The sequence below is a fragment of the Pseudophryne corroboree genome, chromosome 1 (assembly GCF_028390025.1).
Source record: "Pseudophryne corroboree isolate aPseCor3 chromosome 1, aPseCor3.hap2, whole genome shotgun sequence".
In the NCBI taxonomy this organism is placed as follows: domain Eukaryota; kingdom Metazoa; phylum Chordata; class Amphibia; order Anura; family Myobatrachidae; genus Pseudophryne; species Pseudophryne corroboree.
In genome coordinates this window covers 937,840,375-937,866,337 of record NC_086444.1, presented here as the reverse complement: position 1 = coordinate 937,866,337, position 25,963 = coordinate 937,840,375, and the positions used below count along the sequence as shown (strand labels likewise).

General features: G+C 46.3%; 1 protein-coding gene across 1 annotated transcript in view; it reads left to right on the top strand.

The window, feature by feature from the left end:
* MAML3 (mastermind like transcriptional coactivator 3) overlaps positions 1-25,963 on the top strand; it is a 586,223-nt gene that overhangs the window by 544,736 nt on the left and 15,524 nt on the right. Inside the window, exons 3-4 of the mRNA XM_063920374.1 lie at positions 3,118-3,351; positions 11,680-11,764. Of these exons, the coding sequence (XP_063776444.1) occupies positions 3,118-3,351; positions 11,680-11,764 (319 nt within the window). The remainder of the gene's footprint in view (positions 1-3,117; positions 3,352-11,679; positions 11,765-25,963) is intronic.

The window sequence follows — 25,963 nt, the reverse complement described above, 5'->3', positions numbered from 1 at the left end:
ATCAGACTGATAACACCATCTGCTGGTATAAAGCAAAAATGTTGTGCTTCCTCCATGTAATGTACAGTATAACTGACACTATGCCAGGTTCAACAATACGAAACAGATTTTTCAACACAAATCTTATTAAAGCATTTTCAAGACTGTATGGTATAGGATCAGCCTGCTAACTGAGCTAGGCCTCAGTAATACTGTGCATGTTGTATGTAAGAGGATAAACTCCATCTCCGTATTAGTAATCTGTTTAGTAAGCCGGCGTCAGGAGATGTGCTTTCATATATCCATGTCTTAATAAATGCATAGAACCATCCTCTTGTTTCTAATCCCTGAAACTTTGATTTAAAAAAAACACCAACTACTATTAGAAAATGATGGGTATGGCATGTAATGTCAGTATTCAAAATATTAACATGTCATTACGTCGTCATTGTGCGTGTCGACATAGCATTTCTACAGTGTTTGAGCCCTAACCCTATCCCTAACCACTGACATGTACTGTAGACATTGGGGTAAATTTACTAAGGTGGGAGTTTTTTTTTTTTTTTTTAAACTGGTGATGTTGCCCATAGCAACCAATCAGATTCTACAATATCTATTATGTTCTAGAAGCAGCTAGATAAATGTTAAGCAGAATCTGATAGGTTGGTTGCTATGGGCAACATCGACAGTTCTAAAAACACTCCCACCTTCATAAATTGACCCCATTGTGACTGAATTCACATTCTGAATGTTGACATAACGACTAATGAAAATCACAATGAACCAAAAGCAATGCTATACTCCCCCCCCCCCCCCCTCCCCCGCCCTTTACTTAAGGAGACTGAACTGCTCTATAATTCCATGTCTGTAATGTGCTGTAATGCTGTAGGCGAATACATTGCACTCCTTCAGGATGGTACTCTGCATTTATCCCATAGTGGAGTTTTAGTAATTGCCAGTCTTTCTTTGAGTCAGTACTCTAAAGTTGTGGGGTTTTATAGTTTTGTTAAAAATTGACTTTATTAAAAATGTAACTGTGTGTTTATTGGAAGAGGAGGCGAGCACTGGTACTATTCTGCCTTGTTATATAAGCACTAGAGATCATTTGAATGATACTGCCAAGGTGCTTAGATGAAAGAATACATTGCTAATGTCACATCATTGCACTGATGCAGATGGTGTGAGCTATTTGCAAAAGCAGCTAAAAGTTGTTCGGTTGATATTGATTTAGTGCTGTACTGATCCTTTCAGTATGACTGTAATGCTGCTCAGAAGCCCACAGTGAGTCACTACTGGATAGCAGAGACTGCCATACTTCTATATTCCTAGCAGCACTTCATATATCCATCACCAAAACCATAAGGGTCACTTAGCTCCATCAGTGTCTGTGTGACGCATGACGCCCTCTGAGTTGATCACATACTAGAAATCTGCAGATGGGAAGAAGTTTCCCTGTGTGATGTGGTAATGAGCGACATTGGGAGGGGCACTTCGTTACCAGTTCAGAGTAGGCGTTTAGCATGTGGATAAGAGCAGTGAAATGTAGACGAGGGAGGTAGCTGCCTCGTCCCTTCATTAGCCATCCGGTGCAAGCATGATCATATTTTAGATGAGTAAACTCTGTGACCAGCCAGAGGAGCTAGTTGCTGCTAGATTAAAAATCATAATGTAGTGTAGATGTTCTGCCCTTGGGAAATTAAAGATAAGCAGTCTTCAAATGACAGGCTGTCTCCTTGGCTGATAAAAATGTATTAATACAGCCTAGACAAAGGTCTCTTTAATTCACCATTCCACATTACAGTCCTTTGTTATAATGGAACTAATTTGAAGTTGGTTGTCGGGCAAATTATCAGAAACTGAAGTTTTTTTTTCCTCATTCTTTAACGTTTTGTTCTAAGATGATGTAACCACAAAGACAAGTAAAAGTGAAACAGAGCATCAGCATCTATAGCAAAGAGAATGGACAGAATTGATATCACTGTTCCCATAGATTGTAGCTGAAAGTACAGATGTGCACACAGTATGATATCAGCTGTACTTTCTCCATCAATATCTCTGTGTACTTTTCAGAAGCACGGATCTGATGGTGAACCATAATTAATGATTTTACTTTATTCTAGAAACCAAAACTCCTGTAAGAGGAGCTGATTGGCCAGTAGTCAGATTTTCTCATCGGGGAATGCCATCTCTTTCCTGTGACAGTCCTCATGAATATCAGCAATGCACAAAGACCATATGAAATATACAGGGGATGATGCAGGGTTGCTGACACATATAGTGCATTTATTCACCTTGCACGCTCTGTAGCATTTGCTCTAGGGTGGGACACATTGATAACAGGGAGGTCACACATAGGCTAGGTTTAGAGTACTTGTGCCTGTTTTCAGATGAATCTTTTGCACCATAGACAGGGCTGGTGTAAATGTGCACTGATAGTGAATGATGGTTATGAAACTAAAGCTTTTGGACAGTGGTAGTCCTGTTGCAGAGATAAGTACTACTCTGTACACGAGCGAATATATGACTCTGTGTTGGCCCCACAGTGTACAGATACAGGCGAGGTGATGAGGAAACACAAGATCCCTGCCTATATTCCAGAAGAAAAGTATTTTGAGATCCATACTCTACACCTGGATCTTAGGAACCAATCAATATAGTACTATAAAGTTCAGTTCTTTTAGCATTAGGGGAAATAGATTAATATAAGGCGTGCGAGGTGTCACTACTGTCTGGTGATGATTGAAGCCTGAGTCTCCCATAACTATGTGAAGGGTACTTTAGGTCTGGGTGTCGTCCCATAGTTTGCTTCTAGTAAGGCCATGCACCAGAAGCTCCAGTATTATGGAATGGTTATTCTGTTGGTCTCCTCCCTCCTCTTGTCTGTGTATATTTTCTGTTTATTTAGGACCATACACGATTTCCCCTCAAATATTGCTGATCTATGCTGTGTATTGGTTAAGTTGTATCTGATTTATGTTTTATTATTAGAAAAGCTAAAATGTTATGTCTAAAAAGTATCAGCAAAGCATTGCACAAGCTTTATTTTATTCAAATTATTTTTCTATCTGTAGAACGTTTTGTTTCCCCATGAAATAATGAAAGTAATAGCCTCTTTCTTCTTCTTCTTCTTCTTTGCAGGAGCAGAATACAGTTGGGATGTCAAGACCTGCTGGCCCCATGCAACAGTCTGTGCCAGGAGCTAGTGCAAACTCAGGGGGTCCTGGCTTCATGCCCAGCCAGCCTCAAGCCGCCATAATGAAGCAGATGCTGATAGAACAGAGGGCCCAGCTACATGCTATGGAGCAGCAAAAACAGCAGTTTCTCAGGGAGCAGAGACAGCAGCAGCAGCAACAGCAGATACTGGCTGAGCAGGTGCGGTGACAATGCCTATTTACCTCAGTCAACAAACCCACCTCAGTAGCAATTGTGGTCACGATTCCTCATTTTGTAAATGGTGGCACATTTCCCTCTCGTCCTCGGTGTTGAGCTGTATGTCAGCACTGAGTAAAGTGAATGTTGCCATGCTCTTTATTAGTGTGACCACAGGTTCTGTGACTGGCTAAAACCAGGTGAAATTCAGGCTAGAGTTTAGTCAGCCACAGAACCTGTGTAAATCATAGGTGTCCCAGATTAAAGGGATATTATGGTCACCCTATCTTAATTGTACATAATAGTGATCACAATGCCAGTTTCCTCGCACCAGATTAAATATGTAATTCAGAAAGTAACCTGAAGCATGATCATAATCTTGTTCTCTAGGGCAGTATACATTTGTTTAAGGTATAAACAAAGATACGGACATCTACCAGGCTCTGAATAATCTTATAATCAACTTTTTCTGTTATGTAGAAAATATTCTGATAAATGAACATCAGCCATGACTGAGCTGCAGTGAAGCAGCAGTGCCCTCTAGTAGCCATGCTCACGAACAGCTGCCTCCACTCATGTGTCTGAAGTGTAACCATCGCAGTACATCATAGCTAACATCGAAGTGATCAGTAATAGAATATAAAAGAGCCATTGGATGTAATACTATATTCTTACAAGGATGAATGGAAACAAGTAACTTGCCATGACTTAAATTAAGATTTGTGTATTCTAAAGATTAATATAGTGTATGTTATTGTTTACTGGAGGTTCTAAAATGTAAATATGAATTGCCTTTTTGCACAACTAATAACATTCACAAATATGTATGGAAAGGTTTCGAGAACTCACAAGGAAGGAAGGTTTCAGATTAAGCTGTTTTTGTGATATGAGAGATTTCCTATACGCAGCTAACTTCCTGTCCATTAATCCCATTGAAGGACACTGCAACCGATTTATCTGGTTGATAATGTAGTACCATAATGTGCAGCTACCCAACAGTTGTTAAAATAATATTGTAATATCTCAAGATGCTGGAAATTTTAAATGTCCCTGAATGTTACTAATAGGTTCATTATGAAAAGCAACTTTTGTTTACAAAATCAAATGCAAAACCAGTGACTTTTAAAGTAAATATATTTCCTGCCACATATATTTATATGCCACATATTGCAGCAATAAGGATTTATTTTTCATTCAAATTTACCAATTTAAATAAATTGAGTCCATCCCAGGAATCCGTAAGATCATGCGATCACTTTACGTCTGCTTTTAGATACTGAGGGGCAAATTTATTAAGCCTGGTGAAGTGATAAAGTGGAAGGTGATAAAACACCAGCCACTCAGCTCCTAACTGTCATTTTTCAAACTCAGCCTGTAACATGGAAGTTAGGAGCTGATTGGCTGGTGCTTTATCACCTTCCACTTTATTACTTCACCAGCTTAATAAATCGGCCCCTGAGTTAGCTACAATACATGCACAGCGTGTGATATATGTTGCCGACGGTCGGGATGCCAGCGGTCACATGACTGATCGCAGCATCTCAACTTTTAGAATGCCAACAGGAGACTGGGAAATTAATTTACCCCTCCCCTACCCTAACCCACCTGGAGTGACGTCTAGCGCTAAGGACACGGGTGTCGGCTATGGCTAATCATAGGGTTGGCTGCTAGGGCTAAGACACAGGGGGGTGGAGGCTACAGCTAAGCCCTGCTGTGGTCCCTAAACCTCCCCCTCCAGAGCCCTATCCCTCACCCCAATACTCACTGTCAGGATGCCGTCGGTTGGGGTTCCGGCGCCGTGATTCCACTATGTGTCGGGATTCTGGTGTCGGTCACCTGATTGCTGACATCCACCGCACCGGGATGCTGACTGCATCCCCTTGACAAGATCCCTCTCTGGCAGGGCTGTCTTGTTGCGGATAATGGGCTAACACCAGCTAACGATTGCATGCAAGATCTGCCAGTCTTTGCAGAGCTTGTTAAATACTGTCCCGTTAGAAAAATATAGGTACAGCTGATGCAACGGCTAATGGCTGGAAGGCAGGAGCAGTGGCGTACCAAACATATTTGGAGCATGGGGCAAATATTGTCACCCTCATTTGTCACCCTCCAGCACACCTCCAGCGCATGGCCTATCCTCACTCCCATGTTTCTATCACTCTTGGCACGTGCCCAGGGCTCACCCAAGCAACTGGGCTTTCCCCAGGCTCACCCAAGCAGCTGAGCTTTCCCCAGGCTCACCCAAGCAGCTGAGGCTCACCTAAGCAACTGGGCTTTCCCCAGGCTCATCCAACAGCTGAGCTTTCCCCAGTCTCACCCAAGCAGCTGGGCTTTCCCCAGGCTCACCCAACAGCTGGGCTCACCCAAGCAGCTGAGCTTTCCCCAGGCTCACCCAAGCAGCTGAGCTTTCCCCAGGCTCACCCAAGCAGCTGAGCTTTCCGCAGGCTCACCCAAGCAGCTGAGCTTTCCCCAGGCTCACCCAAGCAGCTGAGCTTTCCCCAGGCTCACCCAAGCAGCTGAGCTTTCCCCAGGCTCACCCAAGCAGCTGAGCTTTCCCCAGGCTCACCCAAGCAGCTGAGCTTTCCCCAGGCTCACCCAAGCAACTGGGCTTTCCCCATGCTGACACAAGCAGCTGAGCTTTCACCATGCTGACCCAAGCATCTGGGCTTTCTCCAGACTCCCCTCCCCTACTGTTTAGATGCCATGTATTCAGTATACACCAACAGCTCTGAGCAGTGACTGAGTGATCCTCCAACCTAACCTGCCAGCATCGGGGCAGTGTTGTCCTGCTAGTGAGACAGGACAGTGTTCGAAAAAGTGGGTCTGTCCCGCCAAAAGTGGGATGGTTGGGGAGGTATGCTGCCTCCAGTATTTCCCAATGTGTTCCCCTTGTATGCTACACAGTGTACCCCACCAGTGCCCCTGAGTACCCACCTTCTGCGGCTGGTTCCCCTTGAATGCTTCCAGCTCTGTGTTCCTCATGCCCAGTGCCTACACCACACGTCAGAACATGATGTGTCACGTGACACCGATGAGGGAATTTGGAAGTCGCTCTGCACTCTGATATCTCCTGCTTTCTGTATTGTTACTCTCTAGTAGTGATGAGCGGGTTCGGTTCGTTGGAATCCGAACCCCCCCGAACTTCACCCTTTTTACACGGTTCCGAGGCAGATTCGAATCTTCCCGCCTTGCTCGGTTAACCCGAGCGCGCCCGAACGTCATCAGCCCGCTGTCGGATTCTCGCGAGATTCGGATTCTATATAAAGCCGCGCGTCGCCACCATTTTTCACTCGTGCATTCGAAATGATAGTGAGAGGACGTGGCTGGCGTCCCCTCACTTTGTTTCAGGGGGCTGCAGTGCAAATATCTTTATTCTGGGGACCAGCAGTATTATAGGAGGAGTACAGTGCAGAGTTTTGCTGACCAGTGACCACCAGTATACATTGTCTGCCTGAAAAACGCTCCATATCTGTGCTCAGTGTGCTGCATATATCTGTGCTCACACTGCTTTATTGTGGGGACTGGGGACCAGCAGTATTATATAGGAGGAGTACAGTGCAGAGTTTTGCTGACCAGTGACCACCAGTATACGTTGTCTGCCTGAAAAACGCTCCATATCTCTGCTCAGTGTGCTGCATATATCTGTGCTCACACTGCTTTATTGTGGGGACTGGGGACCAGCAGTATTATATTGGAGGAGTACAGTGCAGAGTTTTGCTGACCAGTGACCACCAATATTATACGTTGTCTGCATGAAAAACGCTCCATATCTGTGCTCAGTGTGCTGCATATATCTGTGCTCACACTGCTTTATTGTGGGGACTGGGGAACAGCAGTTTTATATAGGAGGAGTACAGTGCAGAGTTTTGCTGACCAGTGACCACCAGTATTATACGTTGTCTGCCTGAAAAACGCTCCATATCTGTGCTCAGTGTGCTGCATATATCTGTGCTCACACTGCTTTATTGTGGGGACTGGGGACCAGCAGTATTATATAGGAGGAGTACAGTGCAGAGTTTTGCTGACCACTACCAGTGACCACCAGTATTATACGTTGTCTGCCTGAAAAACGCTCCATATCTGTGCTCAGTGTGCTGCATATATTTGTGCTCACACTGCTTTATTGTGGGGACTGGGGACCAGCAGTATTATATAGGAGGAGTACAGTGCAGAGTTTTGCTGACCAGTGACCACCAGTATTATACGTTGTCTGCCTGAAACACGCTCCATATCTGTGCTCAGTGTGCTGCATACATCTATGCTCACACTGCTTTATTGTTGGGACTGGGGACCAGCAGTATTATATAGGAGGAGTACAGTGCAGAGTTTTGCTGACCAGTGACCACCAGTATACGTTGTCTGCCTGAAAAACGCTCCATATCTGTGCTCAGTGTGCTGCATATATCTGTGCTCACACTGCTTTATTGTGGGGACTGGGGACCAGCAGTATTATATAGGAGGAGTACAGTGCAGAGTTTTGCTGACCAGTGACCACCAGTATTATACGTTGATCTATTACTGGCATATAATTCCACACATTAAAAAATGGAGAACAAAAATGTGGAGGGTAAAATAGGGAAAGATCAAGATCCACTTCCACCTCGTGCTGAAGCTGCTGCCACTAGTCATGGCCGAGACGATGAAGTGCCATCAACTTCGTCTGCCAAGGCCGATGCACAATGTCATAGTAGAGAGCATGTAAAATCCAAAAAAATAAAGCTCAGTAAAATGACCCAAAAATCTAAATCAAAATCGTCTGAGGAGAAGCGTAAACTTGCCAATGTGCCTTTTACGACACGGAGTGGCAAGGAACGGCTGAGGCCCTGGCCTATGTTCAAGGCTAGTGGTTCAGCTTCACCTGAGGATGGAAGCATTCATCCTCCTGCTAGAAAACTTAAAAGAGTTAAGATGGCAAAAGCACAGCAAAGAACTGTGCGTTCTTCTAAATCGCAAATCCCCAAGGAGAGTCCAACACTGGACGGGAAGAGGTTGCGCCTTCCACCATTTGCACGCCCCCTGCAAGTGCTGGAAGGAGCACCCGCAGTCCAGTTCCTGATAGTCAAATTGAAGATGTCACTGTTGAAGTACACCAGGATGAGGATATGGGTGTTGCTGGCGATGGGGAGGAAATTGACTAGGTGGATTCTGATGGTGAGGTGGTTTGTTTAAGTCAGGCACCCGGGGAGATACCTGTTGTCCGTGGGACAAATATGGCCATTGACATGCCTGGTCAAAATACAAAAAAAATCACCTCTTTGGTGTGGAATTATTTCAACAGAAATGCGGACAACTGGTGTCAAGCCGTGTGTTGCCTTTGTCAAGCTGTAATAAGTAGGGGTAAGGACGTTAACCACCTAGGAACATCCTCCCTTATACGTCACCTGGACCGCATTCATCAGAAGTCAGTGACAAGTTCAAAAACTTTGGATGACAGCGGAAGCAGTCCACTGACCACTAAATCCCTTCCTCTTGTAACTAAGCTCCTGCAAACCACACCACCAACTCCCTCAGTGTCAATTTCCTCCTTAGACAGGAAAGCCAATAGTCCTGCAGGCCATGTCACTGTCAAGTCTGACGAGTCCTCTCCTGCCTGGGATTCCTCCGATGCATCCTTGAGTGTAACGCCTACTGCTGCTGGCGCTGCTGTTGTTGCTGCTGGGAGTCGATCGTCATCCCAGAGGGGAAGTCGGAAGACCACTTGTACTACTTCCAGTAAGCAATTGACTGTCCAACAGCCCTTTGCGAGGAAGATGAAATATCACAGCAGTCATCCTGCTGCAAAGCGGATAACTCAGGCCTTGGCAGCCTGGGTGGTGAGAAACGTGTTTCCGGTATCCACCGTTAATTCACAGGCAACTAGAGACTTGACCTTAGTGCACCTCTTTTTTTCTTTGCATCATGTGCTGTTTGGGGACTATTTTTTAAATCTAGATGGGCCAGGTGTTTGTGTCGGCCACTTGGGTCGCTTAGCTTAGTCACACAGCTACCTCATTGCGCCTCTTTTTTTCTTTGCATCATGTGCTGTTTGGGGACTATTTTTTTGAAGTGCCATCCTGTCTGACACTGCAGTGCCACTCCTAGATGGGCCAGGTGTTTGTGTCAGCCACTTGGGTCGCTTAGCTTAGTCATCCAGCGACCTTGGTGCAAATTTTAGGACTAAAAATAATATTGTGAGGTGTGAGGTGTTCAGAATAGACTGAAAATGAGTGGAAATTATGGTTATTGAGGTTAATAATACTATGGGATCAAAATGACCCCCAAATTCTATGATTTAAGCTATTTTTGAGGGTTTTTTGTAAAAAAAACACCCGAATCCAAAGCACACCCGAATCCGACAAAAAATTTTCAGGGAGGTTTTGCCAAAACGCGTCCGAATCCAAAACACGGCCGCGGAACCGAATCCAAAACCAAAACACAAAACCCGAAAAATTTCCAGTGCACATCACTACTTTCTAGTGACACTTAGTTCTGCCCTTAAACATACAAAAGCAGCATTTAATACATATTTTAAGGGCAGAATTGGTTAGTACATAGACCCCAAGAATCATTTGTAATCCACAATTTTATAGGCAAGCATGTGGGATTGCTGACCAAGATGGTGGGGTCTATGGTGATGCAAACAACAGTACCGTCTGCTAGGAAGAAATGGGTAGATCGGAGGCGTCACTTGTATGGATCAGGCACATGAGTGCACCAACATGCACAAATTATGTTGTGACTTGTGCGACAAGATGCTGTACTGTAGCATCTGTAGGAGTGTACACACCTTTTCTCCCTGCACCCTTAAAAGCACCAGAGATAAGGTGTTCTTAATGCGATGCAGTTTGCTATTTCTGGTTATTATACTTCATAACAGCATATTTCTAGGTGCAATTAGGTAATACAAAGTTCTGTCCCCAAAAAGTGACACCTGTACTAAAGACACATTTGTAAGTTAAGCAAATTATCAAGCAAGTGTGCAAAACCATGTTGCACTGCATGTGGGGCAGATGTAATATGTGCAGAGAGATTTAGATTTGGGTGGGTTGTATTGTTTCTGTGCAGGGTAAATACTGGCTGCTTTATTTTTTACACTGCAATTTAACTTTCAGTTTGAACACACCCCACCCAATTCTAACTCTCACTGCATATGTTACATCTACCCTACCTGCAGTTTTGCCCAGGTGCTTGGTAATTTGCTTTACTAACTAACATGCATCAAGCCCAATGTTCCGTAATTATTAATATAGGCAGTATTTTAGGAGAAACCCATAAGTGCTAGAATGAATGAAGATGGTATTCCTAAAGTGGATGCAAGTTGTAACATATATTGTACCATGGAACACAATATACCCAACTGCGCTAGAGTGAATGGACAGCAGCACCTCTAGATGAGCCCCCCGCTAGCAAGGGACTCGAAGAGATATGAAAAACAATTCTGAGGGCGCTAGTGGTGTTTGTTAACAACTAAATGATAATAATGTGTAAGACAGCTGTATAGTACCAGTAATCTAAAAGTCTTTATAAAACACAAACTCCTTTAAATAAATAAAATTTATTTTACAGAATTATACATAAGAGCAATTAAGCTCAGATTAACAGCAGATTTTACATTGATGTAGTGATTGATCCAACATGAACAGGACAAAAAAATGACACAGAACCCCATTTTATATTTAATTTTCCACCATCTGAATGAATATCTTGTGTACACATGAGATATAGTGTAAATGCAGATTGGTTTTCCGTAGTCAATGCCATGGACAGAGAAGGAGATGTGATGTGCTATGTGGGCAGGTAGACGCACACATAAAGGAACATTTGGGGTCTGTAACTTTCTGTGATTAGTAAATAAACCCTTAATTTAGAATGGATTCTGTACCATGAGGTATCCCATGCTCCATGCCCTCAGCCTGGCTACAGCTATGTGCTTCAGGTCATTCAGCCCCACCTACAGAGCACTGGATCAGTGGACAGTTAGTCCATGCATGTGATGGACAAAGCCATTTAGATCTATTTGCTTTGCTCCCCGCACTTCTGTAACCGCAGCAGCCATCAGGGGATGTTGGATTGTTGCGCCTCTGACACATGGTGTGAAAGGGGTATTAGTGACACATGGTGTGAAAGGGGTATTAGTGACACATGGTGTGAGCAGTCGGCTAAGGCAGACATTGGTGCCCTAGGAACACAATAAGCCCTAATGTAGCTGTTTTAGTGACACCATGGAGTGAATATTGACCTCAAGTGCTGTGGAATATGTGTGCGCTATATAAATAACTGATAATAAATAATGATTTCTCATTCTCTCAGCTTTGTCTCCTCCCTTATACTATCCCTCTCTTATTCCCACAGCAACTGCAGCAGCCGCACATGAACAGGCAGCATCTCCCGCAACAGAGGAATCCTTACAGTGTCCAGCAAGTCAATCAGTTCCAAGGTGAGTTGTGAGTGCGCACTGCACTGTCACTGAGGGCTGGGGAAGGGACCACAGTGTCCATGAGTATTGTATTGCTCTTTTTATTACTTATATTAGCAATCACGTCACCAAGCAACCTGCATATTTCATACTTGTCAGGATTTATATAGCCAGCATGGCAAAGCAGCTCCCTTCCATGTATATATTATATCTCATGTTTTTAGACCCATGGCCATTGCAAGATTACTACACACCTCCTAACATGACCCTCTCCAGGAGGGACACAATGCTCTGCTCCTGGACTTTTCTCTTAATTTATAATTGCCGGCACCTGTTTTTGAACAGGTTAATGGATAAGATAGGTGTTTCACTAGAGGTGAGGGCAATCATAACTTAAGAGGGAAGTCCAGGAGCAGAGCATTCTGTCCCTCCTGGAGAGGGTCATGTTGGGAGGTATGTTACTGGGTGCCCCCCTTCTCCTCTACTTACCTAGTGCTATGTCACCTGCCCCAGCTGGGAGCACTAGCCTTAGTCAGATAAATAATAGTAACTATCACTTACATAGTAGACCAGCCACTCCCAGCCTCGGTCCTCAAGGCACACTAACGGGCCAGGTTTTTTTTATATCCATGCTTGAGCATAGGTGACTTAATTAGTACCTCAGTTATTTCATTTAACCATCTGTGCTGAAGTCTGGCTGTCACTAAAACTTACACTGTTAGTGTAATGAAAACAAAGGAAACAAAGAAATACCCTAAGGTATTACCACTCCCAGGCGCTAGATGTGAGGTTCACCACAGCAGCTATGTAAAAACAGGGGTTGGTCAGACCCCTAAATATTGGTAACAAGTGAAAAGGATAATAGCGCTAAATGGTCACAAATGCAAAGGTGGATCACAAGTAAATTCACAATTTAATATAAAAATGTAATTTGAGCATAAGAAATTGAATGCAATGCATATAAGTGGTCAATACCACATAAAAAAATCTATATAAGAACAGTAAAAGAATGATGAGTAGTGTAACTCCCAATATTGGATAGTCTTAATGGAAATATTATAATGCAGTGAACCTGTTCCTATGAAATTCCCCTTGATTTAAAAGGCTCAATGTCCTATCAGTGGATTATAGTTACCACCGACATCTCTCGAGGTAATTAGGCGAATCTGCGTCCGCAAAAAGGCTGTTCCTCGTCGTGCGGTGGAGAGTAGCTTCCCACAGTAAAATAGGAATGTCCTTGTATGGTCCAATGTGGATTTTCAGTGGGGACTTGGTCCAGGTCCAATGTGTCCAAAAGAAGGGAGTGTACACAGTCAGGCAGGTCTCGTTGCATACAAGCAACTTTTTCAAGGTGCTAGTAGTCCTGCTGGTGATGGTTTATATACCCTACCAATATGGTTGCTCATTAGCATATGTGATTACATGTGACCACCTAATAGCATTAAATGACCATATAATGACACACATTGGAGGTTTATATAATTTATAATTCAAAAATATAAATATATATCTATTGTATAAAACGTTTTTTAATAAATTTAGAAACATAATTTAATAAAAACCAGTCACATGACTGTTATTAACTTTATTTTAATTTGGATCTTTAGAAAACCCGGAATGGTATTACATAACTGGCAATCAGGTAATGTGAATGGAAACTCTGGAATATGCTCCATATTTCTCTAACGTCCTAAGTGGATGCTGGGGACTCCGTAAGGACCATGGGGAATAGCGGCTCCGCAGGAGACTGGGCACATCTAAAAGAAAGCTTTAGGACTAACTGGTGTGCACTGGCTCCTCCCCCTATGACCCTCCTCCAGATTTCTGTGCCCGACGAGAAGGGTGCACACTAGGGGCTCTCCTGAGCTTCTTAGTGAAAGTTTTAGTTTAGGTTTGTTATTTTCAGTGAGACCTGCTGGCAACAGGCTCACTGCATCGAGGGACTAAGGGGAGAAGAAGCGAACTCACCTGCGTGCAGAGTGGATTGGGCTTCTTGGCTACTGGACATTAGCTCCAGAGGGACGATCACAGGTTCAGCCTGGATGGGTCCCGGAGCCGCGCCGCCGGCCCCCTTACAGAGCCAGAAGAGCGAAGAGGTCCGGAAAAATCGGCGGCAGAAGACGTTCCTGTCTTCAATAAGGTAGCGCACAGCACTGCAGCTGTGCGCCATTGCTCTCAGCACACTTCATACTCCGGTCACTGAGGGTGCAGGACGCTGGGGGGGGCGCCCTGAGACGCAATAAAACACGATAAAAATACCTTACATGGCAAAAAATGCATCACATATAGCTCCTGGGCTATATGGATGCATTTAACCCCTGCCAGAATATACAGAAAAACGGGTGATAAGGCCGCCGAAAAGGGGGCGGAGCCTATCTCCTCAGCACACTGGCGCCATTTTCCCTCACAGCTCAGTTGGAGGGAAGCTCCCTGGCTCTTCCCTGCACTACAGAAAGGGTTAAAAAAAGAGAGGGGGGCACTAATTAGGCGCAGTATTAAAACATACAGCAGCTATAAGGGGAAAAACACTTATATAAGGTTATCCCTGTATATATATATAGCGCTCTGGTGTGTGCTGGCATACTCTCCCTCTGTCTCCCCAAAGGGCTAGTGGGGTCCTGTCCTCTATCAGAGCATTCCCTGTGTGTGTGCTGTGTGTCGGTACGTTTGTGTCGACATGTATGAGGAGAAAAATGATGTGGAGACGGAGCAGAGTGTCTGTAACAGTGATGTCACCACCTAGGGGGTCGACACCTGAGTGGATGTACTGTTGAAAATTACGTGACAGTGTCAGCTCTATATAAAAACAAAAAAAAACAAACAGTGGTTGACATGAGACAGCCGGCTACTCAGCTTGTGCCTGTCCAGACGTCTCATAGGCCGTCATTGGCTCTAAAGCGCCCGTTACCTCAGATGGCAGATACAGACGCCGACACGGATACTGACTCCTGTGTCGACGGTGAAGAGACAACCGTGATTTCCAGTAGGGCCACACGTTACATGATTGAGACAATGGAAAATGTTTTATACATTTCTGATAATACGAGTACCACCAAAAAGGGGTATTATGTTCGGTGAGGGAAAAACTACCTGTAGTTTTCCTGAATCTGAAAAATAAAATGAGGTGTGTGATGATACGTGGGTTTCCCCCCGATAACAATTGATAATTTCTTAAAAAGTATTGGCTGTATACCCTTTCCCGCCAGAGGTTAGGGGTGCGTTGGGAAACACCCCCTAGGGGGGATAAGGCGCTCACACGCTTGTAAGAACAAGGGCTCTACCTTCTCATGAGATGGCCGCCCTTAAGGATCCTGCTGATAGAAAGCAGGAGGGTATCCAAAAATGTATTCACACACATACTGGTGTTATACTGCGACCAGCAATCGCCTCAGCCTGGAGGTGCAGTGCTGGGTTGGCATGGTCGGATTCCCTGACTGGAAATATTGATATCCTAGATAAGGATAGTATATTATTGCCTATAGAGCATTTAAAAGATGCATTTCTATATATGCATGATGCACAGCGGAATATTTGCCGACTGGCATCAAGTATAAGTGCGTTGTCCAATTCTACCAGTAAAATGGTCAGGTGATGCAGATTCCAAACGGCATTTGGAAGTATTGCCTTTAAAAGGGGACATTTGGGGTCGGTCTTTTAGACCTGGTGGCCACGGCAACAACTGGGAAATCCACGTTTGTACCCCAGGTCGCCTCTCAAAATAAGACGCCGTATTATCAGGCGCAGTCCTTTGTTGGCAAGCGGACAAAAGGTTCCTCTTTTCTGCTCGTGACAGAGGGAGAGGAAAAAGGCTGAAGAGATTACCCAGTTCCCAGGAACAGAAATTCTTTCCCGCCTCTGCAAAAGCCCTCAGTATGACGCTAGGGCCTTACAAACTCAGGCACGGTGGGGGCCCGTTCTCAATGAATTTCAGTGCGCAGTGGGCTCACTCGCAAGTAGACCCCTGGATCCTTCAGGTAATATCTCAAGGGTACATATTGAAATTCGAGACGTCTCCCCCTCGCCGTTTCCAAAAGTCGGCTTTACCGACGTCTCCCTCTGACAGGGAGGCAGTTTTGGAAGCCATTCACCCAGCAGGTGATAATCAAGGTACCCCTCCTGCAACAGGGAACGGGGTATTATTCCACACTATTGTGGTACCGAAGCCAGACGGCCCGGTGACACCGATTCTAAAATCTAAAATCTTTGAACACTTACATACAGAGGTTCAAATTCAAGATTGAGTCACTCAGAGCAGTGATTGCGAACCTGGAAGAAGGGGTCTACATGATGTCTTGGGACATCAAGGATGCTTACCTTCATGTCAAAGTTTACCCTTCTCACCCAGGGTACCTCAGGTTATGGTACAGAACTGTCACTATCAGTTCAGACGCTGCCGTAGGGATGGTCCACGGCACCCCGGGTCTTTACCAAGGTAATGGCCGAAATGATATCCCTTCGAAGGAAGGGAATTTTAGTTATCCCTTACTTGGTAAGTAAGGGTAAGATCCAGGGAACAGTTGGAAGTCGGTGTAGCACTATCTCAGGTAGTGTTGAGGCAGCACGATTGGATTCTCAATATTCCAAAATCGCAGCTGGTTCCGACGACTTGTCTTCTGTTTCCTAGGGATGTTCCTGGACACAGTCCAGAAAAAAAGGTGTTTCTCCCGGAAGAGAAAACCAGGGAGTTATCCGAGCTAGTCAGGAACCTCCTAAAACCGAACCAAGTCTCAGTGCATCAATGCACAAGGGTTCTGGGTAAAAATGGTGGCTTCCTACGAAGCAATCCCATTCGTTAGATTCCACGCAAGAACTTTCCAGTGGAACCTACTGGACAAATGGTCCGGGTCGCATTTTCAGATGCATCAGCGGATAACCCTGTCACCAAGGACAAGGGTATCCATCATGTGGTGGTTGCAGAGTGCTCATCTTCTAGAGGGCCGCAGATTCGGCATTCAGGACTGGGTCCTGGTGACCACGGATGCCAGCCTGCGAGGCTGGGGAGCAGTCACACAGGGAAGGAATATCCAGGGCTTAGGGTCAAGCCTGGATACATCACTTCACATAAATATCCTGAAGCTAAGGGCCATTTACAATGCTCTAAGCTTAGCAAGACCTCTGCTTCAAGGTCAGCCGGTGTTGATCCAGTCGGACAACATCATGGCAGTCACCCACGTAAACAGACAGGGTGGCACAAGAAGCAGGAGGGCAATGGCAGAAGCTGCAGGGATTCTTCGCTGGGCGGAAAATCATGTGATAGCACTGTCAACAGTATTCATTCCGGGAGTGGACAACTGGGAAGCAGACTTCCTCAGCACGACCTCCACCCGGGAGAGTGGGGACTTCACCCAGAAGTCGTCCACATGATTAAAAAACTCGACAGGTATTGCGCCAGGTCAAGAGACCCTCAGGCAATAGTTGTAGACGTTCTGGTAACACCGTGGGTGTACCAGTCAGTGTATGTGTTCCCTCCTCTGCCTCTCATACCCAAGGTACTGAGATTGATAAGATGGAGAGGAGAAAGCACTATATTCGTGGCTCCGGATTGGCCAAGAAGGACTTGGTAACCGGAACTTCAAGAGATGCTCACGGAGGATCCGTGGCCTCTACCTCTAAGAAGGGACCTGCTCCAGCAAGGACCCTGTCTGTTCCAAGACTTACCGCGGCTGCGTTTGACGGCATGGCGGTTGAACGCCGGATCCTGAAGGAAAAAAGGCTTTCCGGATGAAGTCATCCCTATCCTGATCAAAGCCAGGAAGGATGTAACCGCAAAAACATTATCACCGCAATTGGCGAAAATATGTTGCGTGGTGCGAGGCCAGTAAGGCCCGACGGAGGAAATTCAACTGGGTCGATTCCTACATTTCCTGCAAACAGGAGTGTCTATGGGCCTGAAATTGGGGTCCATTAAGGTTCAAATTTGCGGCCCTGTCAATTTTCTTCCAAAAAGAACTAGCTTCAGTCCCTGAAGTTCACACGTTTGTAAAAGGGGTACTGCATATACAGCCTCCTTTTGTGCCTCCAGTGGCACTTTGGGATCTCAATGTAGTTTTGGGTTCCAAAAGTCACATTGGTTTGAACCACTTAAATCTGTGGAGTTAAAATATCTCACATGGAAAGTGGTCATGCTGTTGGCCCTGGCCTGGGCCAGGCGTGTGTCAGAATTGGCGGCTTTATCCTGAAAAAGCCCTTATCTGATTTTCCATTCAGACAGGGCGGAATTGAGGACTCGTCCTCAGTTTCTCCCCAAGGTGGTTTCAGCGTCTCACCTGAACCAACCTATTGGTGGTGCCTGCGGCTACTAGGGACTTGGAGGCCTCCAAGTTGCTAGACGTTGTCAGTGCCCTGAAAATATATGTTTCCAGGACGGCTGGAGTCAGGAAATCTGACTCGCTGTTTATCCTGTGTGCACCCAACAAGCTGGGTGCTCCTGCTTCTAAGCAGACTATTGCTCGTTGGATTTGTAGTACAATTCAGCTTGCACATTCTGTGGCAGGCCTGCCACAACCAAAAATCTGTAAATGCCCACTCCACAAGGAAGGTGGGCTCATCTTGGGCGGCTGCCCGAGGGGTCTCGGCTTTACAACTTTGCCGAGCAGCTACTTGGTCAGGAGCAAATACGTTTGTAAAATTCTACAAAATTAATATCCTGGCTGAGGAGGACCTGGAGTTCTCTCATTTGGTGCTGCAGAGTCATCCGCACTCTCCCGCCCGTTTGGGAGCTTTGGTATAATCCCCATGGTCCTTACGGAGTCCCCAGCATCCACTTAGGACGTTAGAGAAAATAAGAATTTACTTACCGATAATTCTATTTCTCATAGTCCGTAGTGGATGCTGGGCGCCCATCCCAAGTGCGGATTGTCTGCAATACTTGTACATAGTTATTGTTACAAAAATCGGGTTATTATTGTTGTGAGCCATCTTTCAGAGGCTCCTCTGTTATCATGCTGTTAACTGGGTTCAGATCACAGGTTATACGGTGTGATTGGTGTGGCTGGTATGAGTCTTACCCGGGATTCAAAATCCTTCCTTATTGTGTACGCTCGTCCGGGCACAGTATCCTAACTGAGGCTTGGAGGAGGGTCATAGGGGGAGGAGCCATTGCACACCAGTTAGTCCTAAAGCTTTCTTTTAGATGTGCCCAGTCTCCTGCGGAGCCGCTATTCCCCATGGTCCTTACGGAGTCCCCAACATCCACTACGGACTATGAGAAATAGAATTATCGGTAAGTAAATTCTTATTATTGTAATCGTCACAGGGGGTCAGCGGACATCCCCCCTCTCTCCTCTTATCTCACAGGAAATGAACAGCTGGTGGTTCTAATTATAAGTCGGGCATCCACCCATTCATAGCCCGTACGTGTGTGACGCTGATGAGGCGCCGCCATAGCCGCGTCATTCACCCGCGTCTGCAAAAGCCCAGTGTGCGGTGGTTACTATAGTGACGCTCGTACGTCACTATCCTGCCGCCAGACACGGGGGGAGGAAGCGACGTGGCACTGAGATCTAAGTACCGCGTCATCTCCTCGCGTCCGTAAGTCTCGGCTCAGCGCACACTAGACACAAAGGGTTGTCATGGCGACGCCTGAGATCAGGCGGTACCAGGGCAACCGACGGCTCGCATTCATAATCCCATTCCCATAATGGGACTCCAATGGGTCAATCGCACATATCACAGTGACAGTAGGTCACCAAAGGGATATTTAATGTTCTGTATTGAATACATACATATAATACAAAAAATACAATATAAAAAGATATTGAGATTAATACATATATCTTTAAACACTATTCTCTTCTCATCCAATAGGAATCCAACAAATAAATCTCTGATATTACAACAGCAGTTTTCTAGATAAATGGATATTATAAGGAAACCCAAAGCATTATGGAGAATGAATGAATAAATAAATATTAAAATAATAATGAAAAAGCAGAAGTATGTATATGTCTTAAGAAATTAATCCCTAAGAAAAAACAACATATATATATATATATATATATATATATATATATATATATGAATGAACATTATTTAATTAAATCCAAAATTGGATATAAGAGACAGCTGATTAATATTTTTTATATAGTAATAAGGGTAGTGTGCATTGAGGACCGAGGTTGAGAATGCCTGTGGTAGAATTTAGTGCTGTTTTAGAACCTGACACATAAAATGCATAGTATACATTGCGGTTAGTGTGTGTCCGCTCGCCCCCACCTCCCCTTATCTGTCAGTGTCCTGCCTGTCTTCCCAGCCCATGCTGCTGTGTGCTGGGCTACAGTGGGTGCAGGGAGGCTGCTGCAGCAGTCATCTCTGTCTAAGCGTAAGCGCGGGGGGCTCATATACGATCGCAATGATCACAATGAACCCCCTTAATGTGCTCCTTGCTAAGGGGCACAGTGGTGCCCCCCAGTTGCAAATACTATTTCTCTGACGTCCTAAGTGGATGCTGGGACTCCGTAAGGACCATGGGGAATAGCGGCTCCGCAGGAGACTGGGCACAACTATAACGAAAGCTTTAGACTACTGGTGTGCACTGGCTCCTCCCACTATGACCCTCCTCCAGACTTCAGTTAGAATCTTGTGCCCCGGCTGAGCTGGATGCACACTAGGGGCTCTCCTGAGCTCCTAGAAAGAAAGTATATTTAGGTTTTTTATTTTACAGTGAGATCTGCTGGCAACAGACTCACTGCAGCGAGGGACTAAGGGGAGAAGAAGCGAACCTACCTAACAGGTGGTAGTTTGGGCTTCTTAGTGGACACCATTAGCTCCAGAGGGATCGACCGCAGGACCCGACCTTGGTGTTCGTTCCCGGAGCCGCGCCGCCGTCCCCCTTACAGAGCCAGAAGCGTGAAGAGGTCCGGAAAATCGGCGGCAGAAGACTTCAGTCTTCACCAAGGTAGCGCACAGCACTGCAGCTGTGCGCCATTGCTCCTCATGTACACCTCACACTCCGGTCACTGATGGGTGCAGGGCGTTGGGGGGGGCGCCCTGAGGGCAATATAAGACACCTTGGCTGGCAAATCTACATCATATATAGTCCTAGAGGCTATATAGATGTAAAAATACCCCTGCCAGTATTCCAGAAAAAGCGGGAGAAGTCCGCCGGAAAAGGGGCGGGGCCATCTCCCTCAGCACACTGGCGCCATTTTTCCCTCACAGCTCCGCTGGAAGGAAGCTCCCTGGCTCTCCCCTGCAGTCTGCAAGCTACAGAAGGGTAAAAAAGAGAGGGGGGGCACTAAATTTAGGCGCAGGATATATATATATATATATATATATATATATATATAAAAGCAGCTATAAGGGAAAACACTCATTTATAGTGGGATCCCTGTGTTATATAGCGCTCTGGTGTGTGCTGGCATACTCTCTCTCTGTCTCCCCAAAGGGCTTTGTGGGGTCCTGTCCTCTGTCAGAGCATTCCCTGTGTGTTTGCGGTGTGTCGGTACGGCTGTGTCGACATGTTTGATGAGGAGGCTTATGTGGAGGCGGAGCAGATGCCTGTAAATGTGATGTCACCCCCTGCGGGGTCGACACCTGAGTGGATGGTGCTGTGGAAGGAATTACGCGACAGTGTCGACTCCTTGCATAAAAGGTTTGACGACATACCAAATGTGGGACAGCCGGCTTCTCAGCCTGTGCCTGCCCAGGCGTCTCAAAAGCCATCAGGGGCTCTAAAACGCCCGCTGCCTCAGATGGCACAGATGTCGACACGGATACTGACTCCAGTGTCGACGACGATGAGACTAATGTAACTTCCAGTAGGGCCACACGTTACATGATTGAGGCAATGAAAAATGTGTTGCACATTTCTGATGTTACCCCCGGTACCACAAAAAAGGGTATTATGTTTGGAGAGAAAAAACTACCAGTAGCTTTTCCTCCATCTGAGGAGTTAAATGAAGTGTGTGAAGAAGCGTGGGCTTTCCCTGATAAGAAGCTGGTAATTTCGAAGAGGTTACTAATGGCGTACCCTTTCCCGCCAGAGGATAGGTCACGTTGGGAAACATCCCCTAGAGTGGATAAAGCGCTCACACGCTTGTCAAAGAAGGTGGCACTACCGTCTCCGGATACGGCCGCCCTGAAGGAATCTGCTGATAGAAAGCAGGAGGCTATCCTGAAATCTATATATACACACACAGGTGTTATACTGAGACCAGCTATTGCTTCAGCATGGATGTGCAGTGCTGCAGCTGCATGGTCAGATTCCCTGTCAGAAAATATTGATACCCTAGACAGGGACACTATATTGCTAACCGTAGAGCATATAAAAGACGCACTTTTATACATGAGGGATGCACAGAGGGATATTTGCCGGCTGGCATCCAAAATTAGTGCAATGTCCATTTCTGCCAGGAGAGGGTTATGGACTCGGCAGTGGACAGGAGATGCAGATTCCAAAAGGCACATGGAAGTTCTGCCTTATAAGGGTGAGGAGTTGTTCGGGGATGGTCTCTCGGACCTCGTTTCCACAGCAACAGCTGGGAAGTCTACATTTTTACCCCATGTTCCCTCACAGCCAAAGAAAGCACCGTATTATCAGGTACAGTCCTTTCGGCCCAATAGGGGCAAGCGGGTTAAAGGCGCGTCCTTTCTGCCCAGAGGCAGAGGTAGGGGGAAAAAGCTGCAGCATACAGCCAGTTCCCAGGAGCAAAAGTCCTCCCCTGCTTCCTCTAAGTCCACAGCATGACGCTGGGGCTCCACAGGCGGAGCCAGGTACGGTGGGGGCCCGTCTCAAATATTTCAGCAATCAGTGGGCTCGCTCACGGGTGGATCCCTGGATTTTTCAGATAGTATCTCAGGGGTACAAGCTGGAATTTGAGACGTCTCCCCCGCGCCGTTTCCTCAAATCTGCCTTGCCAACCACTCCCTCAGGCAGGGAGGCAGTGTTACAGGCAATTCACAAGCTGTATTCACAACAGGTGATAGTAAAGGTACCCCTACTTCAACAAGGACGGGGTTACTATTCCACAATGTTTGTGGTACCGAAACCGGACGGTTCGGTGAGACCCATTTTAAATTTGAAATCCTTGAACACATATATAAAAAAATTCAAGTTCAAGATGGAATCGCTCAGGGCGGTTATTGCAAGCCTGGACGAGGGGGATTACATGGTATCACTGGACATCAAGGATGCTTACCTGCATGTCCCCATTTACCATCCTCACCAGGAGTACCTCAGATTTGTGGTACAGGATTGTCATTACCAATTCCAGACGTTGCCGTTCGGTCTATCCACGGCTCCGAGGGTCTTTACCAGGGTAATGGCCGAAATGATGATACTCCTTCGAAAGAAGGGAGTTTTAATTATCCCGTACTTGGACGATCTCCTGATAAAGGCGAGGTCCAGAGAGCAGTTGTTGGTCGGGGTAGCACTATCTCGGGAGGTGCTACAACAGCACGGCTGGATTCTAAACATTCCAAAGTCACAGCTGGTCCCTACGACACGTCTACTGTTCCTGGGGATGGTTCTGGACACAGAACAGAAAAAAGTGTTTCTCCCGGAGGAGAAGGCCAAGGAGCTGTCATCTCTAGTCAGAGGCCTCCTAAAACCAAAACAGGTGTCGGTGCATCACTGCACGCGGATCCTGGGAAAGATGGTAGCTTCCTACGAAGCGATTCCATTCGGCAGGTTTCATGCAAGAACCTTTCAGTGGGACCTGTTGGACAAGTGGTCCGGATCGCATCTTCAGATGCATCGGCTGATAACCCTGTCTCCAAGGACAAGGGTGTCTCTGCTGTGGTGGCTGCAGAGTGCTCATCTTCAAGAGGGCCGCAGATTCAGCATACAGGACTGGGTCCTGGTGACCACGGATGCCAGCCTTCGAGGCTGGGGGGCAGTCACACAGGGAAGAAACTTCCAAGGACTATGGTCAAGTCAGGAGACTTCCCTGCACATAAATATTCTGGAACTAAGGGCCATTTAAAAATGCCCTAAGTCAGGCAAAACCCCTGCTTCAAAACCAGCCGGTACTGATCCAGTCAGACAACATCACGGCGGTCGCCCATGTAAACCGACAGGGCGGCACGAGAAGCAGGACGGCAATGGCAGAAGCCACAAGGATTCTCCGATGGGCGGAAAATCACGTGTTAGCACTGTCAGCAGTGTTCATTCCGGGAGTGGACAACTGGGAAGCAGACTTCCTCAGCAGGCACGACCTCCACCCGGGAGAGTGGGGACTTCATCCAGAAGTCTTTCAAATGATTGTAAACCGTTGGGAAAGGCCACAGGTGGACATGATGGCGTCCCGCCTAAACAAAAAGCTAGAAAAGTACTGCGCCAGGTCAAGAGACCCGCAGGCGATAGCTGTGGACGCTCTAGTGACACCGTGGGTGTACCGGTCGGTTTATGTGTTCCCTCCTCTTCCTCTCATACCAAAGGTACTGAGGATAATAAGGAGAAGAGGAGCAAGAACTATACTCATTGTTCCGGATTGGCCAAGAAGAGCTTGGTACCCGGAACTTCAAGAAATGATCTCAGAGGACCCATGGCCTCTACCGCTCAGACAAGACCTGCTGCAGCAGGGGCCCTGTCTGTTCCAAGACTTACCGCGGCTGCGTTTGACGGCATGGCGGTTGAACACCGGATCCTGAAGGAAAAGGGCATTCCGGAGGAAGTCATTCCTACGCTGATTAAAGCTAGGAAAGAAGTAACCGCAAACCATTATCACCGCATATGGCGAAAATATGTTGCGTGGTGTGAGGCCAGGAAGGCCCCAACGGAGGAATTTCAGCTGGGCCGTTTCCTGCACTTCCTACAGTCAGGGGTGACTATGGGCCTTAAATTGGGTTCCATTAAGGTCCAGATTTCGGCTCTATCGATTTTGTTCCAGAGAGAACTGGCTTCACTACCTGAAGTTCAGACTTTTGTTAAGGGAGTGCTGCATATTCAGCCCCCTTTTGTGCCTCCAGTGGCACCTTGGGATCTCAACGTGGTGTTGGATTTCCTAAAGTCACATTGGTTTGAGCCACTGAAAACCGTGGATTTGAAATATCTCACGTGGAAAGTGGTCATGTTGTTGGCCTTAGCTTCGGCCAGGCGTGTATCAGAATTGGCGGCTTTGTCATGTAAAAGCCCTTATCTGATTTTCCATATGGATAGGGCAGAATTGAGGACTCGTCCCCAGTTTCTCCCCAAAGTGGTATCAGCTTTTCATCTGAACCAACCTATCGTGGTGCCTGCGGCTACAAATGACTTGGAGGCTTCCAAGTTGTTGGACGTAGTCAGGGCCCTGAAAATCTATGTTTCCAGGACAGCTGGAGTCAGAAAGACTGACTCGCTCTTTATCCTGTATGCGCCCAACAAGTTGGGTGCACCTGCTTTAAAGCAGACTATTGCTCGCTGGATCTGTAGTACGATTCAGCTTGCACATTCTGCGGCTGGACTGCCGCATCCTAAATCAGTGAAAGCCCATTCCACGAGGAAGGTGGGCTCTTCTTGGGCGGCTGCCCGAGGGGTCTCGGCTCTTCAACTTTACCGAGCAGCTACTTGGTCGGGGTCAAACACGTTTGCTAAATTCTACAAGTTTGACACCCTGGCTGAGGAGGACCTAGAGTTTGCCCATTCGGTGCTGCAGAGTCATCCGCACTCTCCCGCCCGTTTGGGAGCTTTGGTATAATCCCCATGGTCCTTACGGAGTCCCAGCATCCACTTAGGACGTCAGAGAAAATAAGAATTTACTCACCGGTAATTCTATTTCTCGTAGTCCGTAGTGGATGCTGGGCGCCCATCCCAAGTGCGGATTGTCTGCAATACTTGTATATAGTTATTGCTTAACTAAAGGGTTATTGTTGAGCCATCTGTTGAGAGGCTCAGTTGTTATCATACTGTTAACTGGGTATTGTATCACGAGTTGTACGGTGTGATTGGTGTGGCTGGTATGAGTCTTACCCGGGATTCAAAATCCTTCCTTATTGTGTCAGCTCTTCCGGGCACAGTATCCTAACTGAAGTCTGGAGGAGGGTCATAGTGGGAGGAGCCAGTGCACACCAGTAGTCTAAAGCTTTCTTTATAGTTGTGCCCAGTCTCCTGCGGAGCCGCTATTCCCCATGGTCCTTACAGAGTCCCAGCATCCACTACGGACTACGAGAAATAGAATTACCGGTGAGTAAATTCTTATTTTATTATATATATTTTTTTTTTTTGTGTGAGGAAGCATGGTCACGCCCAACCAGTACCTCGGCCCAGCCTAGCTCTCTTAGGGGCATATTTATCAACTTATT